Source organism: Cantharellus anzutake, assembly GCF_015039405.1.
Source record: "Cantharellus anzutake strain C23 chromosome Unknown EI90scaffold_7, whole genome shotgun sequence".
Classification (NCBI taxonomy): Eukaryota; Fungi; Basidiomycota; class Agaricomycetes; order Cantharellales; family Hydnaceae; genus Cantharellus; species Cantharellus anzutake.
In genome coordinates this window covers 1,822,727-1,847,207 of record NW_024066957.1, presented here as the reverse complement: position 1 = coordinate 1,847,207, position 24,481 = coordinate 1,822,727, and the positions used below count along the sequence as shown (strand labels likewise).

The 24,481-nt window shown below is 50.3% G+C and overlaps 8 protein-coding genes across 8 annotated transcripts; 4 read left to right on the top strand and 4 right to left on the bottom strand.

Annotated features, from left to right (window-relative positions):
• Nucleotides 1–2,788, bottom strand: EI90DRAFT_3286688 (uncharacterized protein; the record flags this gene model as incomplete). The annotated part of the gene is made up of 6 exons (XM_039067021.1): nucleotides 1–333; nucleotides 388–1,482; nucleotides 1,610–1,841; nucleotides 1,863–1,910; nucleotides 1,938–2,303; nucleotides 2,530–2,788. Coding segments are annotated over 6 exons (2,333 nt in total), but the record flags the coding sequence as incomplete, so codon positions are not given.
• A 1,240-nt stretch (nucleotides 2,789–4,028) lies between these two features.
• Nucleotides 4,029–5,430, bottom strand: EI90DRAFT_3040853 (uncharacterized protein; the record flags this gene model as incomplete). The annotated part of the gene is made up of 7 exons (XM_039059045.1): nucleotides 5,193–5,430; nucleotides 5,037–5,103; nucleotides 4,912–4,959; nucleotides 4,427–4,851; nucleotides 4,299–4,389; nucleotides 4,231–4,272; nucleotides 4,029–4,195 (listed from the first exon to the last, which is right to left on the bottom strand). Coding segments are annotated over exons 1-7 (887 nt in total), but the record flags the coding sequence as incomplete, so codon positions are not given.
• A 948-nt stretch (nucleotides 5,431–6,378) lies between these two features.
• On the top strand, nucleotides 6,379–9,150 carry EI90DRAFT_3144305 (aconitase; the record flags this gene model as incomplete). The annotated part of the gene is made up of 11 exons (XM_039065129.1): nucleotides 6,379–6,440; nucleotides 6,590–6,634; nucleotides 6,688–6,753; nucleotides 6,814–6,950; nucleotides 7,012–7,049; nucleotides 7,105–7,147; nucleotides 7,200–7,407; nucleotides 7,437–7,480; nucleotides 7,555–8,329; nucleotides 8,354–8,677; nucleotides 8,739–9,150. 11 exons carry the CDS (start codon nucleotides 6,379–6,381, stop codon nucleotides 9,148–9,150), a joined length of 2,154 nt encoding a protein of 717 aa, XP_038921089.1.
• Nucleotides 9,151–11,040: 1,890 nt separating this feature from the next.
• On the bottom strand, nucleotides 11,041–11,682 carry EI90DRAFT_2898085 (Mog1p/PsbP-like protein; the record flags this gene model as incomplete). Its single annotated transcript, XM_039054027.1, has 3 exons — nucleotides 11,041–11,392; nucleotides 11,441–11,557; nucleotides 11,624–11,682. Coding segments are annotated over 3 exons (528 nt in total), but the record flags the coding sequence as incomplete, so codon positions are not given.
• A 501-nt stretch (nucleotides 11,683–12,183) lies between these two features.
• Nucleotides 12,184–13,582, top strand: EI90DRAFT_2472039 (uncharacterized protein). The gene has a single exon (XM_039053080.1). It carries the CDS (start codon nucleotides 12,568–12,570, stop codon nucleotides 13,165–13,167), a length of 600 nt encoding a protein of 199 aa, XP_038921087.1. The 5' UTR covers nucleotides 12,184–12,567; the 3' UTR covers nucleotides 13,168–13,582.
• Nucleotides 13,583–13,883: 301 nt separating this feature from the next.
• On the bottom strand, nucleotides 13,884–15,744 carry EI90DRAFT_3144303 (protein disulfide isomerase; the record flags this gene model as incomplete). Its single annotated transcript, XM_039065128.1, has 6 exons — nucleotides 13,884–14,145; nucleotides 14,211–14,291; nucleotides 14,351–15,145; nucleotides 15,203–15,424; nucleotides 15,482–15,592; nucleotides 15,686–15,744. 6 exons carry the CDS (start codon nucleotides 15,742–15,744, stop codon nucleotides 13,884–13,886), a joined length of 1,530 nt encoding a protein of 509 aa, XP_038921086.1.
• A 2,955-nt stretch (nucleotides 15,745–18,699) lies between these two features.
• On the top strand, nucleotides 18,700–19,836 carry EI90DRAFT_3118286 (uncharacterized protein; the record flags this gene model as incomplete). Its single annotated transcript, XM_039063087.1, has 3 exons — nucleotides 18,700–19,419; nucleotides 19,477–19,592; nucleotides 19,653–19,836. 3 exons carry the CDS (start codon nucleotides 18,700–18,702, stop codon nucleotides 19,834–19,836), a joined length of 1,020 nt encoding a protein of 339 aa, XP_038921085.1.
• A 1,729-nt stretch (nucleotides 19,837–21,565) lies between these two features.
• On the top strand, nucleotides 21,566–23,294 carry EI90DRAFT_2908588 (Alpha/Beta hydrolase protein; the record flags this gene model as incomplete). The annotated part of the gene is made up of 5 exons (XM_039054339.1): nucleotides 21,566–22,403; nucleotides 22,457–22,537; nucleotides 22,596–22,753; nucleotides 22,809–23,179; nucleotides 23,237–23,294. 5 exons carry the CDS (start codon nucleotides 21,566–21,568, stop codon nucleotides 23,292–23,294), a joined length of 1,506 nt encoding a protein of 501 aa, XP_038921084.1.
• Between the last annotated feature and the right edge of the window lie 1,187 nt (nucleotides 23,295–24,481).

The following is a 24,481-nucleotide window of genomic DNA, read 5'->3' as shown; positions in this document are numbered from 1 at the left end:
TATTGACGAAGTTCAACAGTGGGTTCGCTGGAATCGGGAGGGTTATCGTTTTCGTACCAAGAGGCTTGCGCAGCATATGAGGGCGCCACACTGTTTAATCCCATGTCATCCATGGCATCATCCACCACAGCAACCAGGTCATCAATGGTATCTCCCCGGGTTGGAGAGAGCGGAGCGATAGGTATGGCGGGTAATTCTTTTGGTGGAGGGGAAGGAGGATTAGAGGATATGACGCTGGAAGGTTCACGGAAGTGGTTATGTGAGGGTGGTGAGGACGATAACGAGGAAATCTTCTCCGGAGATGAAAACATAATGGGATCATCGCCCGGAGGACTTAGAAACAATAGTCAGCAGGGAGTGTCGTTTAAGCAAGCAAATAAAACAAACGTTTTTGGACCTTCAATCTGTTGGCTCACGAAATCATCATCGTATGCACTATCCGATACTCGCCGCGTTGGATGCGAACTATTGCTGTAAATAGAATCGCTCATACCGCTGAGCCGTGTTGTCTGGGAACGAACGGATGACGAAGTTACCACAGAACCTTGTGATAAAGATCGATTGACCGTAGGTGGCGTAGGAAGAGGTCGAGATCTCACACTAGATTTGCCGCTATCGTATGAGGTACGCTGTCTTGTGTGGCGAACTTGGATTTGAGTGGCTTGTGGAGACTCGAGCTCTATGGGAGACTGGGGGATAGCCTCAGACACGATAGACTGCATCTCACTAGGCGCCGCCGGAGACAGTTGGACACCATGGATTGATGGGTAATTTTGGGCAAGATCGGGATAGTTGTTTTTCCTAGGAGGGGAGGACATACGGGGAGGACGGGGAGGTGGAGAGATTGGTGTAATAGGATGATTCATTGTGGTAGTCAGGGGAGTAGAAAATGGTCGAGTTTCTTGTTGGTAGTGTGCCGGTGGTCCAGTTATTTGGGCAGGCGATGAAGGGACCAGGGGGACTGTCAACATCATGGTCTCAGGGGACGTCGAAGCGGATGATATCGACACTGGTGTGTTCGCCGCCGGCGATGACATTATTGGGACACCTGCTGCTTGCACTGATGTGGAAGTGGCGGGCGCTGGCGCAGAGGACAGCAATGATCCTGGAGCAGGGGACCGGCGGGGTGGCTGAAGAGCTTTTGGAAGGGAAGGTGGTGGTCCAGCAGCACCGTGAAGAGCTGAATCGAAAAACATGTACGGCATGTCCGGAGAGAACGTAGGGATAGGAGACGCCCGTGACACTTGGGTGTGTGTTGTTGCACTAACTGGAGGTGCCCGCCATAAGTTATCTGGAAAGGCTGCGGTTGAAGGTTGGTTGCTGGCCAAGCCATCTGCAAGGTATGGATCACCGGGCTGGCGATTTCCGTGTCTGCGTCCTTGCTTTGGACTACTGTGTCGGTGGAAGGTGAAGTTGTGACCCACTCCAACCCTGATTGTAATGATGGGGACTCGAGAGTTGAGGGTGCGGAAGGTCCGCGGTCTGAACAAGCGACTCTATGACCGGAGGCTCAAAAGACGAAGCTTCGTCGACGTCCACTATAAAGAGTCTCGCGGGAATCCGACTCCGGCCTCGTGCTCGCATGTGTCATCTCGTGCTGTGCTGTAACGCGCGGTCGCTCGCTTCAAGCGCAAATTGCGGCTTCTGCTCCGCATCTCCTCTGCCTTCATAAGCAGGCTGAAGTTCAGGAGTGGAGAAAAGATATTGGCTCATGGCTTCTTGCGCGTCGATGGGCGAGATAGGGCGAGTGGGAATATCATCATGAGTGCCACTTCGATGGGCCGGATATGGGGTCAAATTCGTATAGGATGAAGGTGCTACATCTGGCGGTGCCACGAGCGCTACACGAGGCTGATGCATACCTGGATTCACAACACGTGGATTGCTTGAGCGTCTGTTTCTGCGAATACCTGATTGATGAAGTTTGAGCATCATACCTCGCCTTGAAGATAATGAGTTGTTTCTGTTGAGTGACCGTATCTGATTCTGACCCGACATGATATTGTCCAGCGATGAAGTGTGTTCAGAAGGCGGTGCAGAGTTCAATTCCATAATTGCGAGTCTGCGGTTATCTGCGTTCGAGCTGCGCAGCGCTGGGCCGACGTTAATAGCACCGCCAGGGCATTTGAAACTGACTGCGAAGCCAGGACAGATATTTCCGCATTGGCATCGCCCGCGAACGGTCACCATAGATGATCGTCTCTTTCTGTCAGCCTTGTCCCGTCGTTGCCGTTGTTGTTCCGTGCTGGTGAAGGGACCTTGACCTTTCTCCGCGGGAATACTGGCTATCCGATGAAGACGACCTGATGTCATCTGAGGACGAGGATGAGGAAGAGTAGAGTGCCCAAACCCAGATGCAGCCGCCTTAGAATGTAGTACTCTAGCATTGATAACGTGTCAGCGTCAGGTCGATCATCCATACTTAGGCGCGTCTGTGCACCACGTCGCCGAGAAATTGCTGCGTCAAGCGCGTCGTCAGGAGTCTGATGACAGCTGGCTGGCAATTCATATGCTAATCAAGTCACGCACCAACATGGTTCCCAGGCTTTCGATGCACTGATGGCTGACCGACACTGCGGTTGCTCTGAGTAGCTTGAAGCTCAGCCTGCATGATATCTGGATAGGATTTGGAGCAGAAGGCAGCCGTGCTGCAACGAGCAACAGCGGAACCTCCCACTGGCAATGCTCCGAATTGATTACTGTTTACGAATGTTGTCCTGAACTCCATGCTTACGTAATTCCAGCTCGACAGAATGATGTGACTCCAGCACTTTTGGACAACCTCCATGAGATGTAGCCCTTTGCCGGACTATAAGGATTTCAAAGAAACTTGAGCATCCCCTCCCATCAACAAGTCTAAGTTCGAGCGCATCCCTCGACTCAATGCGTTCGTTCAGTATGCGGAGATTCCACAAACGCGCCGTTCTGATATTGAAGGCGCTCAGCGACTTCCGTAGCCCATTCCCCTTTCAACGCCTGACAGACTTGCAGAGATTCCGTATCTTGGGTTAGGATGTGTGGCTGTTGTTGTTTTTAAGGAAGAATCTGATACGAAACACGATAACCAATCGCAAAGTTGTCTGCTGTTGGTAGCTCGGCTGCCTTTAAATTTTGAATCTGTCCCCTTTGACAACCACACCCCGAGAGAGCATCCGGACCCCCGTCCGCCATCCTGTCTTCTGGCAGCCGCTCTGCCTCCATCCGGTGGCGATACCACTCAGATTTGCTCAACAGTGATGTTGACGGTGGCAATGCCCAGCTCCCGCTTCCGCATACACACCTCCTCATGAAGAATGATGCCCTCGAAGCAGGACGATGTGCATCTATCATTATTATTCATTACAGGAGATCCTCATCTCCAAATCTCAAGTTCAGGGCAGTTGTATCTGATCTCATATATCTTAGTACCTCATCGCTTCACTGGTTTATTCATCGTGTGGGACACCTCAGATGAAAACCGCAGATCATGTTACTTCTTGCCAACCGCGATCCACATAATGCCACATGGACACCTGGGTGCATCAGGTGAAGAAACTCAGTACGGATTTCATCCCGTCAGTGTAGAAAAAAATAGGAAAACCCCATCAGATCTCGCCGCTAGACACAGTTTTCTATCAGCCAGCTGTGCTCTGTACCACTCAATTACAGTCATGACAATGAATAACTGGTAGATTATTGACAGGCGCACTTTAGGAGCACAGCATCAATTCGACGTATTGAGCATGACCGAACACATCCCCTGGACTGCAGGCTCCAGGTGTTCAATTTGGTCTAGGAAAGTGAAGGATTATCCTCGCTATTCACATTCTGCGAAGTGGTTTCATGCCGTCGTGACTCAATCGTTTCTTTCATCCGCGTCGCCATGAGCCAACCGTCCTCGTCCGCATCTACATTTGCACTGATGCCACCCGCATACATAGGGACACCCATGCGTTCCATAGTTCCGAAGCTAAACTGAACGATTGGGTAACCTCCATGAGGTTCTCAAGCTCATTATCCGCTGCGTTCAGCCCTCGGATGGCCCGAACGAATCCCCCAGGCTCATGGTCAGGCCCTTCAGCGGAGAGGTTTCTTGCAATACAGTATCCGGTGCGGGTGTCATACTGGGCTCGCGAAAGAGAGGGGTGCGCCGTCTTGATGGTTGTGGGCCAGGGGTGGGTGATAAATGAATGAAGGGTGCCAGTGGGCTTGGCGACTTGGCAGGAGCGATGAGGCGGGAGCATCTCGCACCCGCGATGGTTGCGTTCCGGGAGACTTAGAGGTGAAACCTGGCTTCGAAGTGGTGGATAGGGCTGTACGATCAAGCAGAGTTTGTACTTTGATATTGTGAAGCCCGTGTACGACGTAGTCAGCTTAAGCTTCTTTTTGTCGGCTGCATCTTCGTTATCACTGTCATCGACATCAAATGGGCTTGCAGAGGATTGACAAAGAAGGGTAGTGTAGGATGTCATCGTGGTCACTATGTTCCATCTTTATTTCTGCCTCATATCCATCATCTTCACCGGGTTCTTGGAATGATTGGCGGGCATTGGAGGAGCCTAGTTCATCTCCCGGCTGGCCTCTTTGTTGCTCTGAATCGCTGAGTTCTTGATAGTTGGCGACCCTAGATTTAGTACGTCGTGACCGACGAGGTTGCAAAGGGGTAGGCACGAGGTGAACCTCAGTTTGCTCTCGGCTTTGTTGTTGATCAAGATCGTCAACTTCAAGACTCTGAGGACGGGCTCGCTTCTTCCCCTGAGTGCTGGATACCAACCCACTCTCCCTAGTAGGCTGGAATGCTCTAGGAGATACACTAGCAGTTACGGCAGGCTTCGCTGACACAAGTGGAGCAGCAGGGACAAACGACTGATGCTGCGAATCAAGACGTTTTGGTTTGCCAGGCTTTCACAAAGGGGGGGTGAAATAAGCCACCTTGATTAAAATAGTGTGGTGATCCGCTTTCTCGAGGTAGTAGCCAAACTGATACGTTTCTGGAAGGCCCGGCCCATAAAACATGAGAGCAATGCTCGCAGAGATTAACGTTTCGCCATACTCACTTCCACGAAATACATCAACCCAGAAGTCTTCTTCATTGATGAAGGTCCAGGAGCGACCGCCGCGCGTCTTCAGCCTCTATCTTTGGACCTATGCTTCAGCGTAGGGACGCTCGATCAGTTTTGTCTGGAGCATTGTCCTAGAGAGTCGGGCCATACAGGTACCGCATATCTTCTACCACTTGTTCGAGTGTGCTCTGAGTCATCCACTCCGTGTGTCCGTTCTGGTCGTCCAGATGCAGGAACACGGAAGGATAGTTTGCGTATCAACACGTAAGTACAATAGGTTTCTAGAGCGGAAAGCAGGCATGCCAGCAATGTATAATGTGGATGACAGCTAGGCAGGTTACCAGCCTCTATTGGGATAGAGATGACAGCACCGTCAATAGTCATAACTTAGTGAAATACAATTCAATTCCCAACCGCTTAGCGCTTAGGCCCCGCCAGACACTACTATTCATTGGTATTCTCGCAATTGTTGGAAAGAATGCATTTAAGGCTTTCTCTATTAGTTACAGAGCTCTCTGCAGCGAGTCACACGTATGTTGACCCCTTTTGCAATATACTTGACAGCGATCATTTCCCTCCAGCACATGGCGCCCTCGGCTCAATCGGAAAATTTATGTTTTGGAGCTGAGCATTCTAGCCAGAATGAGCGTCTGCAACATCAGCGTCGAGCCTGGTGCTCGCGGTGGGATAATTGCACCAGGCGAGACCAGTCGCATCCAAGGGGGATGAATGGGGGGGCACGCTGTGGCACCACGATAGGGCAAGTTCGACACTAGAAGGATCTTTCCCACGAATACATGGGAACATTGCCCAAGGATACCGTTCCGCGGATTGCTAGAGCGGATCAGGTCATGGTCCCACGTTTCCGATGACCCGCTAATGCGGTTTGCTCCGAGCAACTTGAAGCTCACCTTCACATATGTGGATTGCGTGGCGGAAATAGACCAATGTGTCCACGATCACCACCAACCAAGCTACCGTGAGAGCCTTGGCACGCTCCGAAACGTCAGTGTTGCTGAAGCGAACAGAACCAATCAGGGGACATGTAATTGGAGCCGGGGCCCAACATTATTTTTACATTCGGGTCGCAGGTTCGGACAGGACATATCAGTTAATTGCACACCGGTATATTGAAATGACAGGCCATAACCTTGTGGCGGTAGACATGCAGGGGCTTTGTCGACACCAACTTGTTGTGTCAGGTGACCACTTCTGGGCCCTCCGATCGGCCGAAGCTTGACCAGTTTCCCCAAGCTATAACATCCCTGACATCGGGCCCTTTTTGTCCATTCTCCTCTTATCTTCTCCCTAGCCTCCTATCGAATAAGAACTCCAAATGCCAGCCCCAGCTCCAGCACCTCGCACACTGTACGATAAGGTTTGGGACGACCATGTCGTGTGAGTTGGACTAAGCATGTTGGACAATGTCGTTGTACTGAGGCACCGGGTCAGACACCAGCAAGAGAGTGGGGAGACGCTCATTTACATCGATCGGTGAGAAACAAACATTGTTAGCACTTAAATCGATCGACTTCCCCGCGCTCTAGTCACCTTGTACACGAAGTTACGAGTCCCCAAGCCTTCGAAGGCCTGTGGGTATATAACACATTTTCCAGTGGATTTCTCATTCAAGTTCGCTTTGAAGCCGAACCGCTGGGCGGCCAGTACGCAGGCCCGATTGTACATTAGCCACCGTCGATCACAATGTTCCGTAAGCCTTCACCCTCAAGCCTCCAGAGAACTGACGCCAATACTAGTTTTGACCTGTTAGAACTATCTCCCGCAAAAACTTTACTGACGTGAAAACTTTCATCGACGAGCCAGAGTCCCGCGCTCAGTGTGTTGCACTTGAGGAAAATGTCAAAGAGTTTGGCTTGACATATTTTGGGATGTCAGACAGAAGACAAGGTATGATCACCGCTTCTAGCAAGGCTCTGCATTTGTTCATCTGTGTCGGTATTTTGATTAGGTATTGTCCACATCATTGGTCCCGAGCAAGGATTCACAGTGAGTGGACCATCACTTATCCAAAATTCAGGTGCTCACACTTATATTGTCGTAGCTCCCTGGCACTACCTGTGTCTGTGGCGACTCACATACCTCAAGTATGTTGCTCCTATATCTGCCCAATACTCAAAGTGATCATTCCCCCTTCAGCACATGGGGCCTTCGGCTCGATTGCCTTCGGGATTGGCACTTCCGAAGTCGAGCACGTCCTTGCTACGCAAACTCTCTTGCAGAGGAAATCAAAGAACATGCGAATAAAGGTCAATGGAACCCTCCCTCCCGGTTGCGCTTCCAAAGATGTTATCTTGCACATTATCGGGAAAATTGGGACAGCTGGAGGCACCGGTTGCGTCATCGAGTACGCGGGAATGTTTTCGAGGAGATGAGCATGGAAGCCCGAATGAGCGTTTGCAACATGAGTATCGAGGCTGGTGCTCGCGCCGGGATGGTTGCCCCCGACGAAGTTACGTTTAAGTACCTTAAGGGCCGTCCGCTCGCACCCAAGGGGAAGAATGGGAACGCGCCGTGGCATATTGGCGCACGCTTAAATCGGACCAAGGCGCTAAGTTTGATATTGAAGTGAACATACGCGCGGAAGATATCGTTCCTACCATCACATGGGGGACCTCGCCTCAGGATGTCGTTCCGATCACTGGAGTTGTCCCGGACCCTGCCTCCTTTACTGATCCTATTAAGAGATCCGGCGCCGAACGGGCGCTGGCTTACATGGGCCTCATACCGCACACACCAATGCAAGATATTGACGTCGACACGATCTTCATTGGCTCATGCACTAACAGTCGCATCGAGGATTTGCGGAGTGCTGCTCAAGTCATCATCGCAGCCACTTCTGCTGATCCATCCATCAAAGTTCCAGGCAACGTTCACGCCATGATTGTTCCCGGTTCTGGCCTCATCAAACAACAGGCTGAGGCAGAGGGCCTGGATGCTGTCTTCAAGCGTGTTGGCTTTGACTGGAGAGAGGCTGGCTGTTCGATGTGCTTGGGTATGAATCCCGATCAACTTTCACCTGGCGAGCGCTGTGCCAGTACGAGCAACCGAAACTTTGAAGGAAGACAAGGGGCGGGAGGCCGCACTCATCTGATGAGCCCTGCGATGGCTGCCGCCGCTGCTCTCACCGGGAAGTTGACGGATGTGCGCATATTCTTGAAGAAGGGGTCAAATCTGGATCAAACGAAGCTCAAAGTGACAAGCGCGTTCGATTACCTCACGGATGAGGTGCTACCCCCACCTAAGCCTGTGCCCCTCTCGGATTCACCGTCAGCAGCAGCGTCGGCGGCTAGAGCGAACTCGACAGAAACTGATTCTGTATCAGTTGCCGCGACTTCGTCAGCCGTTCCCCCATTCACCATTGTCAAAGGTGTCTCTGCGCCACTGGACATTGCCAACGTCGATACCGATATGATCATCCCTAAACAATTTCTCAAGACGCTAAAGCGTACTGGTTTAGGGGACGCCCTATTCCATACTTTAAGGAAGGATCCAAAGACTGGTGAGGCAACGGAGTTTGTTCTCAATCGATCACCGTATGACAAGGCGGTCATTCTCGTGTGCACTGGGCCAAACTTTGGGTGCGGCAGCAGCCGTGAACACGCGCCGTGGAGTTTGTAAGCGATTTACGTCACACCTTTCTGAGTTGCGGATGACTGAAGATCATGCACTTATCAGGAATGACTTTGGTATCCGAGCCGTGATCGCCCCATCCTTTGCTGAAATCTTCAAGAGCAACATGATGCAGAATGGCATGCTTCCGGTCACCCTCCCACCTGAAGAGTGTAAGAAAATAGCCGATCATGCCCGTTCCGGAAAGCATCTCGAGGTCGATCTCGAGAAATGCGAAGTTCGACGCGATGGTGAGGAACCCGCTATCCCGTTCCAAGTGGATTCCTTCAAGCGTCACTGTTTACTGAACGGTCTGGACGGTATTGGTTTAACGTTGCAAAAGCAAGAGTTCATCAAGAAATTCGAGGAGAAACGGAGCGAGGTGTGGCCCTGGCTCGACGGCTTTGGGTATGCCAAAGGTGGTGGACGAGTCCCCGAAGTCCCGGTATCGAAAACAGGGAAGAAATTCGACTGGTGACAATTGACGGTTCTTTTGTTGTTCAATCGGTTGGAAGCCTCTGCGGTAGAAATGTATATCTAAGGACGATCATTACGACGACGTTGTATGCTGTTAGATCTAGGGGATTGATTGAGCAAGAACTGTTACCCATCACCCCGTCTCCAAGGTCGCAGAATTAAAGTCCAGGATATGAAAGATATTCCAGACAAGTGGTTTCCTTGCGAACGTAGTCGGGAGCATCTCAAGGCGAACTACTTTTGCTCAAGAACTGCCATTCCTTAGTACGGTGGCTGGATTCCTCAGACGCGGTTCACTAGGAGCTTCAGTCGCAGGCTCTAATTTATATTTATTAAGCTGTCCCAAGTGTTTGACTCCGCGCGCAATCCTCACGTATTTGCGACTTCTGCCTGCTACAAGTATTGCACCAATATATGCACTACAGTACGTGCTCTGCATCGCTGTCACCTGCACAGCATTCGATCCAAGCATTGTTACACGAACCAATCCACGCTATTTACATTGAACGTTACGGTACGGGAGATGAAGGTGTGTGCGTTCCGGCTGGTAGGGTGTTACGTTGTACACAGAGAGGGTACATGGCGTACAAAAGTCCTTTGGATGCATGAAGATCAGTCAATCATGTATTAGACCAGAGGGGAGGATAGTGCTTACAGAGGGCACGTTTGAATGGAAATGCGGAAAGGTTTGCCAAGTCATCACGAGGTTTGGGACCATCTCCGAGATAACCAACACGAATGCTACTCTATCGAGGTGGGCTCACAGAAGTGGTTGAATTAGCCTTTAGATGCAAGGTGATTACAACCACGAACCTGGACACAGACATGGACATCGCAAATGGAGTTCGAGGTGAAATAGTAGGGATATGGGCGGATCGCTGAGAAGAAACACCAACATCCAGTGGTGTCCAAGACATGAAGTTCCCTCCCAGTTACACTGTCGTCGAGTTGGAGAGGTATCGTGGACCTCAAATAGAAGAACTGGGCGAATCGACGATAATTCAACGAACGATGGAAATCATTATATACTGTGCAAAATGGAGATACGAAAGTTATCCAAAAAAGACAGATGACGACGGATGTTGCTTACGCTTTTGCAGATTACCATGCACAAGGGCAAATCATAGAATATCTATGGGTAGACATTGGAACACCACTGAGAGGAACCCATACACCTTTCAACGCGTATGTAACATTATGAAGAATGCAATGATATGCGAACATACGGGATTTCAAAGACACATTGTCCACGAAGACACCGTTCGAAGCTCTTGAAAGATGAACGATCAAAGTCACTAGGTGAAACCCAGAATGAAATTGAACAACGTCAGCTCAAGCAGGACGTATACATGCCTGATCTTGCGACAAGACTAGCGAAGAGCCTCGACACGACTCGATACTAAGTACACAAGCAGTGTGTTTTGTTATACCCCGATGAACTCTTCAGGTAGTCAGGGACATTGCAGCTAGCTGGGGTGACAGAAACAAAAGAACAACTGAGAAACCAAGGTGGGCGTGTGAAGACAGCAAGTAGGGGAAGACGGGCAAGACAAAATTCTGCGAGAGCAGGGATCCACTTGATCAGCACAACTGAACGGACGCGGCGTTACAGCATGCAGTGAGGCAGTGAGGCTGACAGCGGGTACGGCGCAACGGGTACGGTGCAGCGGACGCGTAAGAGTCCCAAGCGTACAGCGAACGCAAAAGGAGAAAAAGGTAGCTAGAGCATTGGTGCCGGGGCACCATGGCACACAAACCTAATTTAATCTCGTACCTCCATCAAATCACAATTTGCGGGTTGCTGTATTACATTACATCTTCAGCGTATGAAAGATATACAGGGTGTCCCCTAGCAGAATTTCTTTGGGACCTAACGTTCGTTCTCGCCCCCGAATAAGCCAAAATCAACTATCTTGAATGATCCAACTGCCTTGGCAAACGTGGATTTCGTCTCTTCTACGTTTACCTCGGCTCCCACGATTGTAGTTTCAGGGGAGTCAGTCTTCACGGGGATATTGCAGCTCAGCACTAGATCGATGTTATATTTGTCTAGACGCCAGAGAGCCAAAAGGATCAGGACATCATCTGCTGTTGTTCGGTTGAATTTTTTGATGCGCTGGGTCCCACTGAGGAGGATCGGAGCTGGACGCTCCTGAGTTGAGGGTTCGCTCGAAGGTATTATTTGTTCTATGGATTTATTATTTTGTGCATCATTGTCATGCGCTAGCGAATCGAAGTGGAACCTTGTGAAGTCAGCTGAACGATTAAAGAAGAGCTTATGGGGAACGTACTTCGCCGCCTCTAAAAGATTATCTTCTTCAACTTTCTCGAGGATTTCGACTATGAACGTCACATCGTCCACGGGTGAGAGAAAAACCTCCTGGTTATCTGGTATTTGGCGCAAATCCCTAGGGTGGCGCACATTCAGACGGTGAATGCAAATCCAACACTAGCATGAACAGGCATCTACTGACGACGCATCAATAAAAGCTTCAGGGAGCTCAGTAGTGATGGCCCCGCCAAATAATTGACGAACTGCTAGAGACATAGGCGCCATGAGATCTACGACGTGGTAGATCTCGATAACAAAGCTTCGACCGAGGTTTTATTTGGACCGAGGAACGCGCAATGGAATTTCGTTCGAACATGAAGTGGGTGACTTTGCTGATTCGCTGGCAAAGCAAGGCACATTAATCCCCTTCCGAAAGGGCAAGCGTTCATACATAAGTGCCGCTCAAAAATAAATGCATCAGATACTGGTACACACGCCCGAAGCAAGTTAAACCATCGGAGTACTAGGCGTGGAATTGCATTAAACGGTGTTCCTCTAATAAGTGCCTGTTGGGGTTAGCAGTCCAAGACAATAGTCCACTGGCCAACGGCATCCAGTTACCGATCCGGCGGGACCAAGGCACGTAAGCCAAAATTGTAAGTTGCTTGTTTCACGCTTTGTCTTATTAACTCATGTTTTGTAATGCCTGCGCTCGGTTTCAGACCTCACGCTTTGTTCTTCATGTTTTCCACATGATAATCATCATGTATATAAGCCAGGCCTGCTCGCGAAGGGGCACGATATCTATCGTATCGCGCGATCGATATCGTGCTCAGTGATCGCGACTGCTAGCTGCGTATTACAGTCCTTACGTTTTAGTTACCTTGCACAACTTCGCATCGGTCATGCCTTCCTAGGCCAATAATTATTATTGTGAGACAAGGCCAAGGGGCCTTCGGCTATGTCTTGATACCACCTCTCCCCTGCATGTCCTCCCCCATCTTGCATAAATCGATTTGCACTGCTAAGTCTTCTGACGTTGCACTCTCGTGTGCTGCGGCAAGATTGGACTAAGTGGGTCTTCCGGACTAACTCTTTGTGGATCAGAGAGAAAACGCTGTCACACACCGGAGGCTCTTGAAAGAGATGGCCATGGAGTTATCTGGCCTCTTTCAGTACGGGACTGTAATACTGTTCAGAAGAATACTTGCGCGAGGTGATGGGGCATACAGGAGGACCAAAGGATCTAGTTACTACTGTGAAGAATCGATCACCGATCACGGAGACGACTCCAGTGATGTCGAAGTCCACATTCACGGTGGTATCAATTGTCGAAGTCGAGCTTCCATCGCGCTAACATGGTTGGCGAGGGAACGTTCCAAGGCATTCGGATCCAAGGCGAGAGATGCTGTTTGGCCATCAAAGTTCTTTTCAATTTGCCGGACGTGTCCTCAAGTGAAGTGGGAGATGACAGTGGAAAGCAGTCTTTCAAGCCCACGGAAAAACCGAGGAGGCGTTCACTGGCCTAAAGGTTTTTGGGAATTAAGTGGCGTGTGCGGCACTCCACGCGCGATTGGAACGCCGGATAAAATCAAGACGAATAACAAGGTAATCTATCCAATCGATCCGAACTTAAAGTCTGATATAGCTTTCTGGAAGCACTCTTTTTCCAGAACGAGCGTTCGTGCAGAGAGTGACATTACGAAACCTGGAGGTGATACCCAGGGCTTCTCACCGAACCGGTGAGAGAGTTTAAAAATGGCGCTATGTCAAGAGGCGTGCCATTAGAAAACCAGGTATACGACGATGAGATACAACACCATTCGCAGTCAGTACGCGTTTAATCTGATCAGCGATCGGGCTCAATGGTTGTTCGGCTTTAAGAAGACTACTCAGGCAAGCATGCAACAGGACGAAAATGATAGTCCTTCAAATGTTGTGGCCCATTCATGAAAGAGGGAATCGAAAACCGAGAAAGAGGTGTGGTTGAGGCACGACGGCGTCGACGCTTTCCGCGCGCATTACGTTGATCTCACTTTCCTCACTTATCTTGGATGCATCGCGTAGAGCCTGAAGCGATGCCAAGCCCAGTCTAGACATCAGAAAGTCTGCGGAGATATATATACGCACCATCACCTCATTCGTAGTCGTAGATCAATGTAGGGAGGAAAGCAGTGTTGAACTTGAGAGTCGAGCACTTCCCCCAACTGAGTCCATTTATGTCAGAGTAGATCAGGCTGGCAGTTATTCCATTCGAGCGGATTACATAATGATCCAGCACAACAGTGTAGGAATCCTTCAGCGCAACACGTTTCGTAGTAGTAATAGGTGTCCAGAACAATGCCCATAATTCCGTCAGAAGGAGAGCTCCAGTTTCATCAAAGGAAATTGGTGTTCAAACAAGGTACAGTTATGAAAACGGAAGGGTGTAGAAGACACAACGCCCAAATCGTTTCGAGTGTTCATAATTCTTGATGTTGTTCATGAAGCGTAGCTGCAGGGCGTTGAGCGCTGTCCGCCGGATCAGCAGTCTTGGCAACTGGCTTCGTCAGGTCATTCTTCGCCTTAGACTCGATGAACTCGATGAGAGATTCGAGTGAACGATCGCCATCGTAGTCAAAGAACTCGCGAGACCCTGCGGGCTTGAATTTGAGGGTAGGGTAGCCAGCTATGTGGAAAGGAGTTCCTGGAGGAAGATCATTCTCAGTGGCATCCATCTTGGCGCTGTGGGAGGGAAAGACGAATGTCGTATCAATCTCCAGAACAACAGTAATGGATAGTGAACGTACATGGTAATTTGATTGGCGCGGTCCGCGTAGGTTTCAGCAAGGGTCTCCCAGGTGGGCAGTAGGCGCTTGCAGTGTCCGCACCTGAAATTGGAATCCATTGAGTGCATAGGCCGATCGAAACGGAAGTAACATTTGCTCACCATGGTGCAGAGAACTGGACGAAAACGTCCTTATCATCATCGTAAACAACCTTCTCAAAGGTTTCCCCGACGACTTTATAGTACTTCTCAGTTTGCTCCTCGGGAACAGGCTCGGTCTTCAACTTGGGCTGTAACTTGTCAGCAACAAAATTCTTGACAAATTCATCGACGGTCTTGAAATTGACCTCAGTGGATTGATCCAATGGGTACTTGAGCTGACTTTTGATGTCTTGGATCACGAAGCTTGGCCACTTAGCCTCTGTGAGAACAAGAGACTTTGCGTGTTCAACGAATTTGATCGCATCGATCCAGACGAAGTTAACGACGCCCTTTCGTTCTTTGGCAATGGGGCTGAGTTCCTTAATCAGCTCTTCCCGCTTAGGGTCGGTTGGTTCAATGAAGATATAAGCAAGTGGGAGGCCAGATGTTGCATAAAGGTTGTAGTTTTCTCCAGATATCTCGTCAATGAGAGGAATAGCATTGGATCTGATCCAGTCGGCTAGAGAAGCGACGTCGGCAGAAGCAATTTTCTCGGAAGGGAAGTCGTTGCGACCCTCATCGAACTTTTTGTAAAGAACGATAGCAGGTGGGGTGACGCCAGCCGCTTTGATGGCCGCCTCATCGGTTGTTAAACCGAACAGGTAATCGTCACGGTAGGTCTCAGCAACGGAAGAGAAGGCAGGAATGGGGGCTTCTTCGGTAGAAGTAGCATACGCAAGCACAACGACCTTATCAGCGACCTTGAATTCTTCGAGATTCTCAGAGGCAACAGTCGAGATGGCCGGGAGAGATTGTCTGGAGTCCCTCATCAACAAACGAAAAACATAGGCGGGTAGGCGCCAAGACACTCACTTGGTCATGTAACTGATGATGCCATCAGCTTGGCGAGGCCCTCCATATTCTGTCGGTTTCCCCTTTCTGTAGATCTTCAGCGTTGGGTAACCTTGTATATCATTTTCTGAGCAAAGGTCCGCCTGATCAACGCAATCGACCTTCGCCAACGTGATGTTCTTCTCCTTTAAAGCCGTTGCAGCTTCCTCATAGTGAGGAGCGAGCGCTTTACAATGGCCACACCTAATTGATCAAAGCGTTCAACCATGACCAAGATGAGGATGAGCAACCAAAACGTACCACGGCGCAAAGAACTCGACCAGTAAAAGGCCAGCCTTCTGCGTCTCAGCGCCAAAGTTGGCTGAAGTAAGGTCTATGACATCGCTGGGACCTTCACCCGCCGCTACCCGCCTAAGTTCGGATCATGGAGACAATATTATTAATCAGCATGTGAACCCAGAAAGCAAGAGGAAGGGTTGGTTGAGAGGAACATTTACTGCATACCATGGAATGACAGCCCCAGCGATGAGTAGCGATGATTTTAAAAGGGAAGAGATGCGCATTTTTGAAGGAATGGAGGGAATGGAGGAACGGCTTTGCTTTACTTATGTACTGTTGAAGTTCGACGTGTTCAATATGCAAATGTACAGCCACATGCCACGCATCAATATGATTGATCAACAGAAAAGCACGCTTGGGCGGAAATTGGACAGCCCCACGCACAGCCCCTGCGAAACGTCGATTTCCCCGGGTGGCCCAGGACCATGGTCACGGAGTCCCACACAAACCCTCAGGTGAAGTCCCTTCACCCTGCGAAACCTACGAAAGGTTCCGCCAAAAAAATGGCAATATTGGCTGTCCCATGATCATTCATGGCAGCGCATCGCTACTATAGAGGCTGGTCACCTGCCTAGCGCATTGCCCAGTCATGAAATTCGAAATAAATTGAGCATTTCCCCAGCTAATCCATTGAAATACGTAAACCATTAGGTAAGGTGCAATCTATAATACAGAGAGATCGAAATGGGAACCCTTGTTGCCTCCACTCGTGTATACCCTAGCACCTTTAACAAATGGGCGAGGGGGAGGGAACATGTCTGACGTAGGAAACGTAAGATTGCCTGAAACAGCTGCAGGCTCAGGAACTAGATTTGGACGAGCAATTAGCTTTAGAGTAATGGTGTTTACTGCAAACTCACTCTTGGACAGTTTTATGCCATTCTCCTTTGCTCCCTGTCCACTTCCTGCAGACACCGAGGATACTAGTCGACGAACAGGATGAGAGGACGACGAAATACTTTGTGGGGTCGAAGACACTCTGTTTCGAGGCGGTCCTCCAGGAGGGGGAGGGGGAGGTGGTGGTGGAGCAAAACCGCGTCGATCAGGGATAGAGGGGGCATTAGATGACGCTGCCGGAGGCGAAGGAGTTGGTCGAGGCGGTGGAGCTCGCGTGGGCCCAGATTCAGTGCTCGGTACCACTTGCGCACGCCCCGGTGGCAGAGGTAGGGTGGCAAGTTGTGAAGATGCAGGTCGCGGCGGCGGGGGCGGGGCTAATCGAGCTGATGGTGTTCTAGGTGTTGAAGGAGCACTGGATGGAGAAGATGGCCGGACTATTGACCCAGACCGGGGAGGTGGTGGTGGAGCATTCCTATTGGTGGTTGGCCCTCGCGGAGGCAGTTCGGGAGGTAAACGACGAGCAGGAAGGCTGGGAGCAGAAAGGGCAGATGGCGCTAGATAGTCATACATGAGCCCAGTTGCCAGCAAATGAGGGAACGTAGCTTACATGGCTTCGAAGAGGAATCAACACTAGAAGATAAAGATGGCACCGGTGGTATGGGGGGCGCTGTAGAAATAACCTATGTCAACTTCATGACCCGTGATTAAAAGGAAAGAGACATACGAGGGCGCACGGTTGAACTGGCAGAGAGATTCACTGGGGGTGGGGCACGGCCAGGTAACGGAGGTGGTGCCCTGGAGAGGGCGGGGGCTGACACTGGTGATTCTGGGGCCGTCAAAGTAGGCGGTGCCGGAGGAGGCGCACGAGGAATCACAGGAGGTTTCGGTGCCACTCTGGCCGGAGGCGCAGGGGATGTTGACAGAGGAGGTGGAGGCGCCCTGGGGGGAGCGCGAGGGACTACAAAAGTGTGAACTGGGTGCACTCGCCCAATCGCCGAATAATGTACTTGCCTGAGGAAGATGGCGGGGGCGGCGCCGTGGGTTGACGAGGTGCATTGGCAGGAACAGGAGGCGGCGGAGGCGGCGGAGGTGGTGCAGGGGTTACGGAGGGTGCACCTGGAGTCTTCTTCGGTATTGAAGGTGGTTTCGCTAAATTCGTAAGCTTAGCTGATAAAACCGACATGTTTTGAGCATTAATGGCAGCCATTGATAATCGAGGCACACTCACAAGGGGGCCCTGATCCGACAGGTTTGAGTTTGGGTATGCCACCTGACAGAAGACCACCCAGCTGAGGCGGGCCAGCACCACCAACGGGAGGTGCGACACCACCGCCCGAAGTCCTCGCACCTCCACCACTGTCACCACCACTGCCGCCTCCGCTAGGGCTGGCGGAAGTTTTGACACCCGATAGCTGGGGGGCAGATCTATCATTTGTGGTTGCCTTTTTCAGAGCCTTTCCTGATTGAATTTGCTTCAACAGCTCAGAGCTCGCCATTTGTAACCTTGTGAACGATCGATCAAGGCCAGACCCAGGTAAATACTAGAGACACAGACCTTGAGGTGTACGCGCACGCCTCTTCACACTATCTCGATACTACTTATATACCGATTACTGAGCGCCGCAGTCACAGCTACAATCACAGGTTGCGGAAATCGGAAAGAAAGTAACCACGTGCTAGCAGGACGCCCAGACTTGAACATGGCAGTGCTACTACTGCGTCAAAGCTACCGGTGACATGACAATGGAGCGCAAGACCCAAAGGACACGAGCCTACGAATGACAGTTCAACCCCGCTGCCTCCCCGGGAAACAGGGCAGGGAATTTACGGGTTGCTTAATTTTAACGAAGATATGGGGTTTATGGAGGGAGACCTCGCGAGCACATCAAAGCCAATCCCGAGACCGAAGCCAAGACTCGATCTGTATACAAACGGAGACATGGGGACGACGCCAACGCTCGACTCGTCAACAAACAACGTATACATGAAGCGTCGGCGATAGGGTCCGACCCTGAGCACAATCACCCATCATGCGTGGGGAGGGTTTCTCCCTTCTCTTTTCCCGAAGCTCTCATCTTGAGCAAATCTCGAGGCTGGGGTTTGTTGTTCTGCCTCCCTCCAGTAATATTGGCTTCTCGTGCATTCTCCCTAGTATGGCGTTCCCGCTTAGGCAGTCACAGACGCGGTTTTCATCACGCTGTTATCTACGACGGTAAACCAGTTGAGGCAGAAATAGATCTGGAAATCGAGCTTGTTACTTTTTTACTCTCCTCACCCTTGTTTTTGCATATTTACGCCGAAGACCCTACGCCTTGCCAATGCCCAACAACACATTTTTCATCATGTCGAAACAATCCATTGTGACGCAGTATGTGCTTCGCGCACTATCTGCTCATCGAGCCTCGTTAAGTCAATTGGGCCCGACGCTTCCGCCTCTGTTTATTGGTATGCAGGGGCCCCAAGGGATAGGAAAGACGACAATCACAAATGAACTTCGTGAATCTTTGTCTTGTCCGCCGAACTCACTGAGGGTCTCAGTGCTTTCGATGGATGATTTATACCTGCCGTATGACGGACTCAAATCGACTGCCGAGAAATATCCAAACAATTGGCTCCTCAGTGGCCGCGGCCACCCCGGAACACACGATCTTGATCTGCTTCACCTCACTTTGACGAGCCTCTCGGTCATTAATGGGGAGGCTACTGCTCCCGTTGAGACGCCAGTATTTGATAAAAGCTTATTTGATGGTTATGGGGATCGTTCCTCATCCAAATTAACTGTAGCTGCTCCTCTCGACGTTGTGCTCTTAGAGGGGTGGTGCATGGGCTTCCATCATCTTTCCCACGAAGAGTTGCGGCGAAGATACAGCCTGTACACCATTGGGCCCAACAACATAGGTGATTCACCGATCACGGGGAATGCCCGAGCCGTGCAATTGGCTGAAATGGGACTTGCCCAGGAAATCATCAAGACACTGTCTCTTCAGGACCTCGAACAAATCAACACCTTTTTGCGGGTATACACTGAGCGGCTTTACCCTTTCTTCTCGGGTTTCATCCAGGTGCGTTTTGCGCCCCGGGTATATCTTAGCAACTTGCACTCACGGGCCGATATCTAGCTTGCACCCCCCGTAACTCATCCGTATTCTCATATTTACAAATGGAGGCTGGAGCAAGAGCACTGGATGAAATCCCACAATGGCGGGAAAGGAATGACGGACGAAGAAGTCAAGCTGTGAGTTTTGATCACCGTTGATGATTTCGAACATGATACTTATATTGCTCCACTTGCCAGCTTTATTGATCGTTACATCCCAGGATACGTATTCTTCGGCGATGGTGTCCGACACGGCTATGTTGAGGCGCCTGCTTCTGATGGAGCTTACCCATTGACCACACGGAACCCTCCTTGGAAAGGCAACGCGATCCGACTCCTTTTGAACCTGGAACGGGACGTCGAAGGTGTTGAAACTTTCTGAATCCCATATATCTGCGGAATATTGGTGTCTGATGCCTGGTTCCATGCTTGTTCTCGCCTCATGAAAATCAGGAGCATTTCTGCGAAGTTGTGAACTATGCATCACGAAAGGGATATGTACATGATCCAGGCTGACTGCGTAACCTTATTCCAAAACAAGGAAGTCCGTCGGCGACCTTGTTGGATACAGGGATTCTAATTCACGGTATCTGAGGTGGCGGAATGCGGTGTGGACTCCGATCACAAGCGAGAATCAGGACCCCAGTTTTCCGCTCTTTTCAACGAGGAATTATAGGCTCCATACCCGGCAGATAGTTTGGGGTAAACAAGACTTTTGGGGCATTCATGCAGTCGTATACATACCTGTCGATCAACTCCATATCGTCGAAGTTGGGATTGTGATACTTAATCGCTCATGCTTCCCCGGTACTCATTGGTCACCCTGAGCCCGACTTTCCCACAGTCAAAATTCCCTCATATTTTGAGGACATTTTGCCGTGATGGCGTTTCGCAGCAGGCGGGCCTCTCGAAGCCGTAAATGCGCTTTCCATCTGTCACTCTGGTAGGGAAGCACGATAATTCGTAGCCACCCAATCATCTGGGCACGATCGTGGGCAGTATCTCGCCCACATGGTAGCGGATATCGCGTACGGTCTAATCCATTCCCGCATGTGCAGCCCCTTTCCCCAACGACTGGCATAAACTGCAGGCCCGTTTTGTGATCTTCGCAACGTCGGCACCGTGGGCAAAGATCATGGGCTGCGAGAGCGGCCTCTTCGTTCGGGGTCATTCATGGACCTTTTCCCGAACAACTTAGCCGAGATCGCTGGAATCCATATTACTTAAGTTCCCGGGTGGTGACTGAATATTGGGGATGGAGCTTCGATTGCAAGGAGAGGTGCAATGGAGACGGGGGTCTTCACACTGATGGGGTCATGGACGGACGTTGCCAACCCTCCATTGCTTTTACTGCTTGGAGTGATCGTTCTCACCGAAATTGCACTGATACGGAGAAGGCGGAGAAGGGTTGATTTAGGGCGAAGATGCGAATATTAGCGCATCAGTACGTATGGGAGTTCAGGACGGTATTTCTGACTCCAAGCATTGCAATAAGTGGAGATTTATTACAGGTACATGTAGTAATGGGATTCCCGCCAGGCTCAAGACCATGTTCTCATTGTGGAGGCGACCTTGGCATACGGATCAAACCAGGTGACATCCACCCATTACGAGCGTCTGGCGTGTGCTTACTTAGGGTCTCGGTTATGGTCACCAAGCCATGCCGTTCATACCCAAGATTCTAAACACTTATGGTCCAGTCATGGCTTATTCCAACTATGACGCGGTCAACGAATTACTCGCTCATGACCTTGATATTGATGTGCAGTCTAGGTGTGAGTGATCGTGGTCTGAGTCAAATCTTATCCAGACCTTGTCATAGATTTTGGGTTGGAACGGGAGCGAGGGAATTGCCATAAGAGATGAATCGTGATTAAGCTTGTTAACGTTTCCCCGGTGTTGCGTGTGACCACGGCACGCGATCACCTTTAGCATTCTTGGCAGAGGGTGTTAGCAGTTGTTAGCAGGGGCAGTTCTGGTGTTGGTCACCAAGCCGAGCCGGGAAACCTGAACACATGCATTGACTAGCATTTCCTAAAACAGCCGCACACAGCCACCTATCTGATAGTCGCACTTTGCACCCGCGATGGCGCAATCCGAGCTCAACGACAATGGCCACGGCCCTTATCGGCGCTAAAGTCTGTGGAAATGTCACTAGGCAATCCATTCGCTCTATATCGCGCGCAATTGCAGCCAAGGCTCGTGTAGAAGCACCACAAGCCAAGCCATCCCCAAAATTCCCGTGCGTTGTTGCACATGCTGAGAGAGAATCTCGTCTTCAAGCTGGCTTGCGGCCTGCACCTGCATTCTTGAGCCCATCACCGACCCCGGCAAATCCGTCCGCCTCTGGCCCTGAGCCTCCTTACGCTCGTCCCAATCCTACTTCCTACAGGATCTACCACCACTCCGAACCCTTCCCTCTCATTTACTCAAGAACCCCTTTTCCTGAATTCGATATTGCCTATGAAACGTGGGGAGAGCTCAGCCCTGCGAAAGATAATGCCATCCTGCTCCATACGGGGTTAAGCGCCTCGTCCCATGCTGCTTCTACGTCGCTCAACCCAGCATCAGGTTGGTGGGAGAAGTTTGTCGGCCAGGGAAAAGCACTCGACACCGATCAATTCTTTGTGATATGCACAAATGTTCTAGGGGGGTGTTATGGCTCAACGGGTCCATCGTCGATAAACCCTCACTCTGCCGAAGACGGCGCACCATATGGGACGAACTTTCCGGTACTGAGCATATTCGATATCGCTCGGGCGCAGTTCCACCTTCTCGATCATTTCGGGATCAAGAAACTCTATGCCAGTGTGGGGTCAAGTATGGGCGGGATGACGAGTCTGGCCACGGCGTGGCTTCATCCCGATCGGGTAGGGAAGATCGTTAGCATCAGTGGTACGGCAAGGAGCAGTCCTAGCGCCATTGCGATGCGTTTCGCTCAGAGAAGTGGTAAGAAATTGTGTTGTGACAGCTACCCCTTCAACTCATTCTCTGGTTTCTAGTCCTGATGGCCGACCCGAACTGGAAGAATGGGTTCTATTATGACGATTTACCGCCCCATACGGGGATGAAGCTCGCCCGACGTGAGGGTTTTTTGTCAATATCCATTTGGAATTCGCTTATGACTGATTTGAAATGTAGAAATAGCCACAATCACTTATCGTTCCGGTCCGGAATGGGAACAGCGATTTGGGCGAAAGCTAAGGGAACTCCCCCCAGATCAGCACCATGAGCCAGGTCACCCGAGAACCCCAGCCTTATGTTCTGACTTTCTAATTGAAACATACTTGGATCACCAGGTTCGTTGGAGCCCCATGTCGCGTTTCTCGATAACTATCTTATTATTTGAGAAAGGGCGAGCAATTTTGCTTAAAATACGACGCTAATTCGTTGATATACATATCGAAGGCGATGGATCTTTTTGATATGACCCTTCCAGCCATTCAATCCCTCGGTCTCTCGCCACCCGCAACACCATCCTCATCATCTCCCGGCTTGCCACCTCTACGATCCCTGCATACATCTACACCCCCTCCACATTTGTCGGATCTTTCCGAGGGATTATCGCCGTTATCGAAGACCCCGACGCTTATTTTGGGAGTTCAGAGTGATATATTGTTCCCGGTTGAGCAACAGCGAGAGCTCGCAGACGCGTTGAGAATGGCTGGGAACGATCGCGTTGTGTATTATGAGCTAGGTGGTGTGTGGGGTCATGATACGTTCCTGTGGGCTTCTTCTAGCATGGTTTTCATGGAATTTGACTGATAAATTTTGCCCAACAGCATCGACGTTGCAAATGTTGGTGGAGCCATCCGGGGATTCTTATCATTAAATTCGTGAGTTAGCCCCTTTAGCCCTAAAGTGTGGAAACCCCGTTTCTTTGCGAGTAAAAGGGTGTATAAGCATCACTACACTGCCTTGTGTGGAAATAACGATCCTGGTTTTCGGGAGTTGGTTGATCACGGCATGAGACTGTTGATGGTTGTATATGCATGTCTATGCGTGTCGGTGATAAACATGTCATTGTAGGTAGAACACCATGTCAATGGATAGATTTGAACCAGAGAGAGGGTAGACAACCTTGCTTTCTGCATGCTTGGCGGTCCAATTCATCCGTTATAATTTGAAATGCTTATCTGATCACCATCATTGCTGTCATATATAGTGCCTGGTGGCGTGCCCTAAGCGCTCATCCCACAAATATGCAGGTAAGAAAGCAAGATGACGTCCGCGGAGCAAGTGAATATGATCATGATCGAAGAATCTGTCATGATCAACCGAATAGCTCTGAAGAATGTGGCGGGGTATGCATGTTAGAGAGCATACAATACTCCTATAAAACTTCTTGTTCTCAAATAGGCTGAGGTTCAAATGACAGGCCTTCAATCGCGCTCTGGAACCAAAGGAAGCGATGGACCCCGAAGATGGAGCAGCTTAGCCCTAGAATTGCCCAGAGAAGAGTGTCAGGATTTAATTTTACTCCTGCCTGGTGTACGTACCTCATCGTCGGCGGAGCTGTCCGGAGGTTCTTGTCATTTAATGGCGCGCGGAAACCCCATCTCTTCGCGAGCGAGAAAAGGGGTTCCTTGGTGCACTTTTGAAGATGCTAATCACTATAGAGTTTGCTCTTGGGGTATTGACTGACTCAGGTGGCATATGATGATTATTTGTGTGGTGTTAGCGACGAACGACTTGATCCACATCCATGTCGTTGTGTACTTTGGATGCAATGCCGGCAGATGCGTTCGAAAAGAGATGTAGACGCAGGAGCTCTATTAATGACAGCTTTTTCACGGCTTCGCAGCTACACACAAATCAGTGTATGGACATCCGATGCGAAATGCTTATCGGAGGTGACGACATCTGTCAATTGCGGGGTGACAGGTCCTCAGCGCTCATCCCATAAATACACATCTAACAAAGAGAGAAAAATCAATTTCCGCGGAGCAAGTGAGCTCAACCGATCAGAGCATGGAGCAATTTGTCAGATAGGGGGGATATGTTCATCGGAGAGTATGATTATATAG

What these genes read in the sequence shown, in the direction of transcription:
- EI90DRAFT_2472039 (XM_039053080.1), top strand. Translation starts at nt 12,568, where the DNA reads ATGGCCATGGAGTTATCTGGCCTCTTTCAGTACGGGACTGTAATACTG.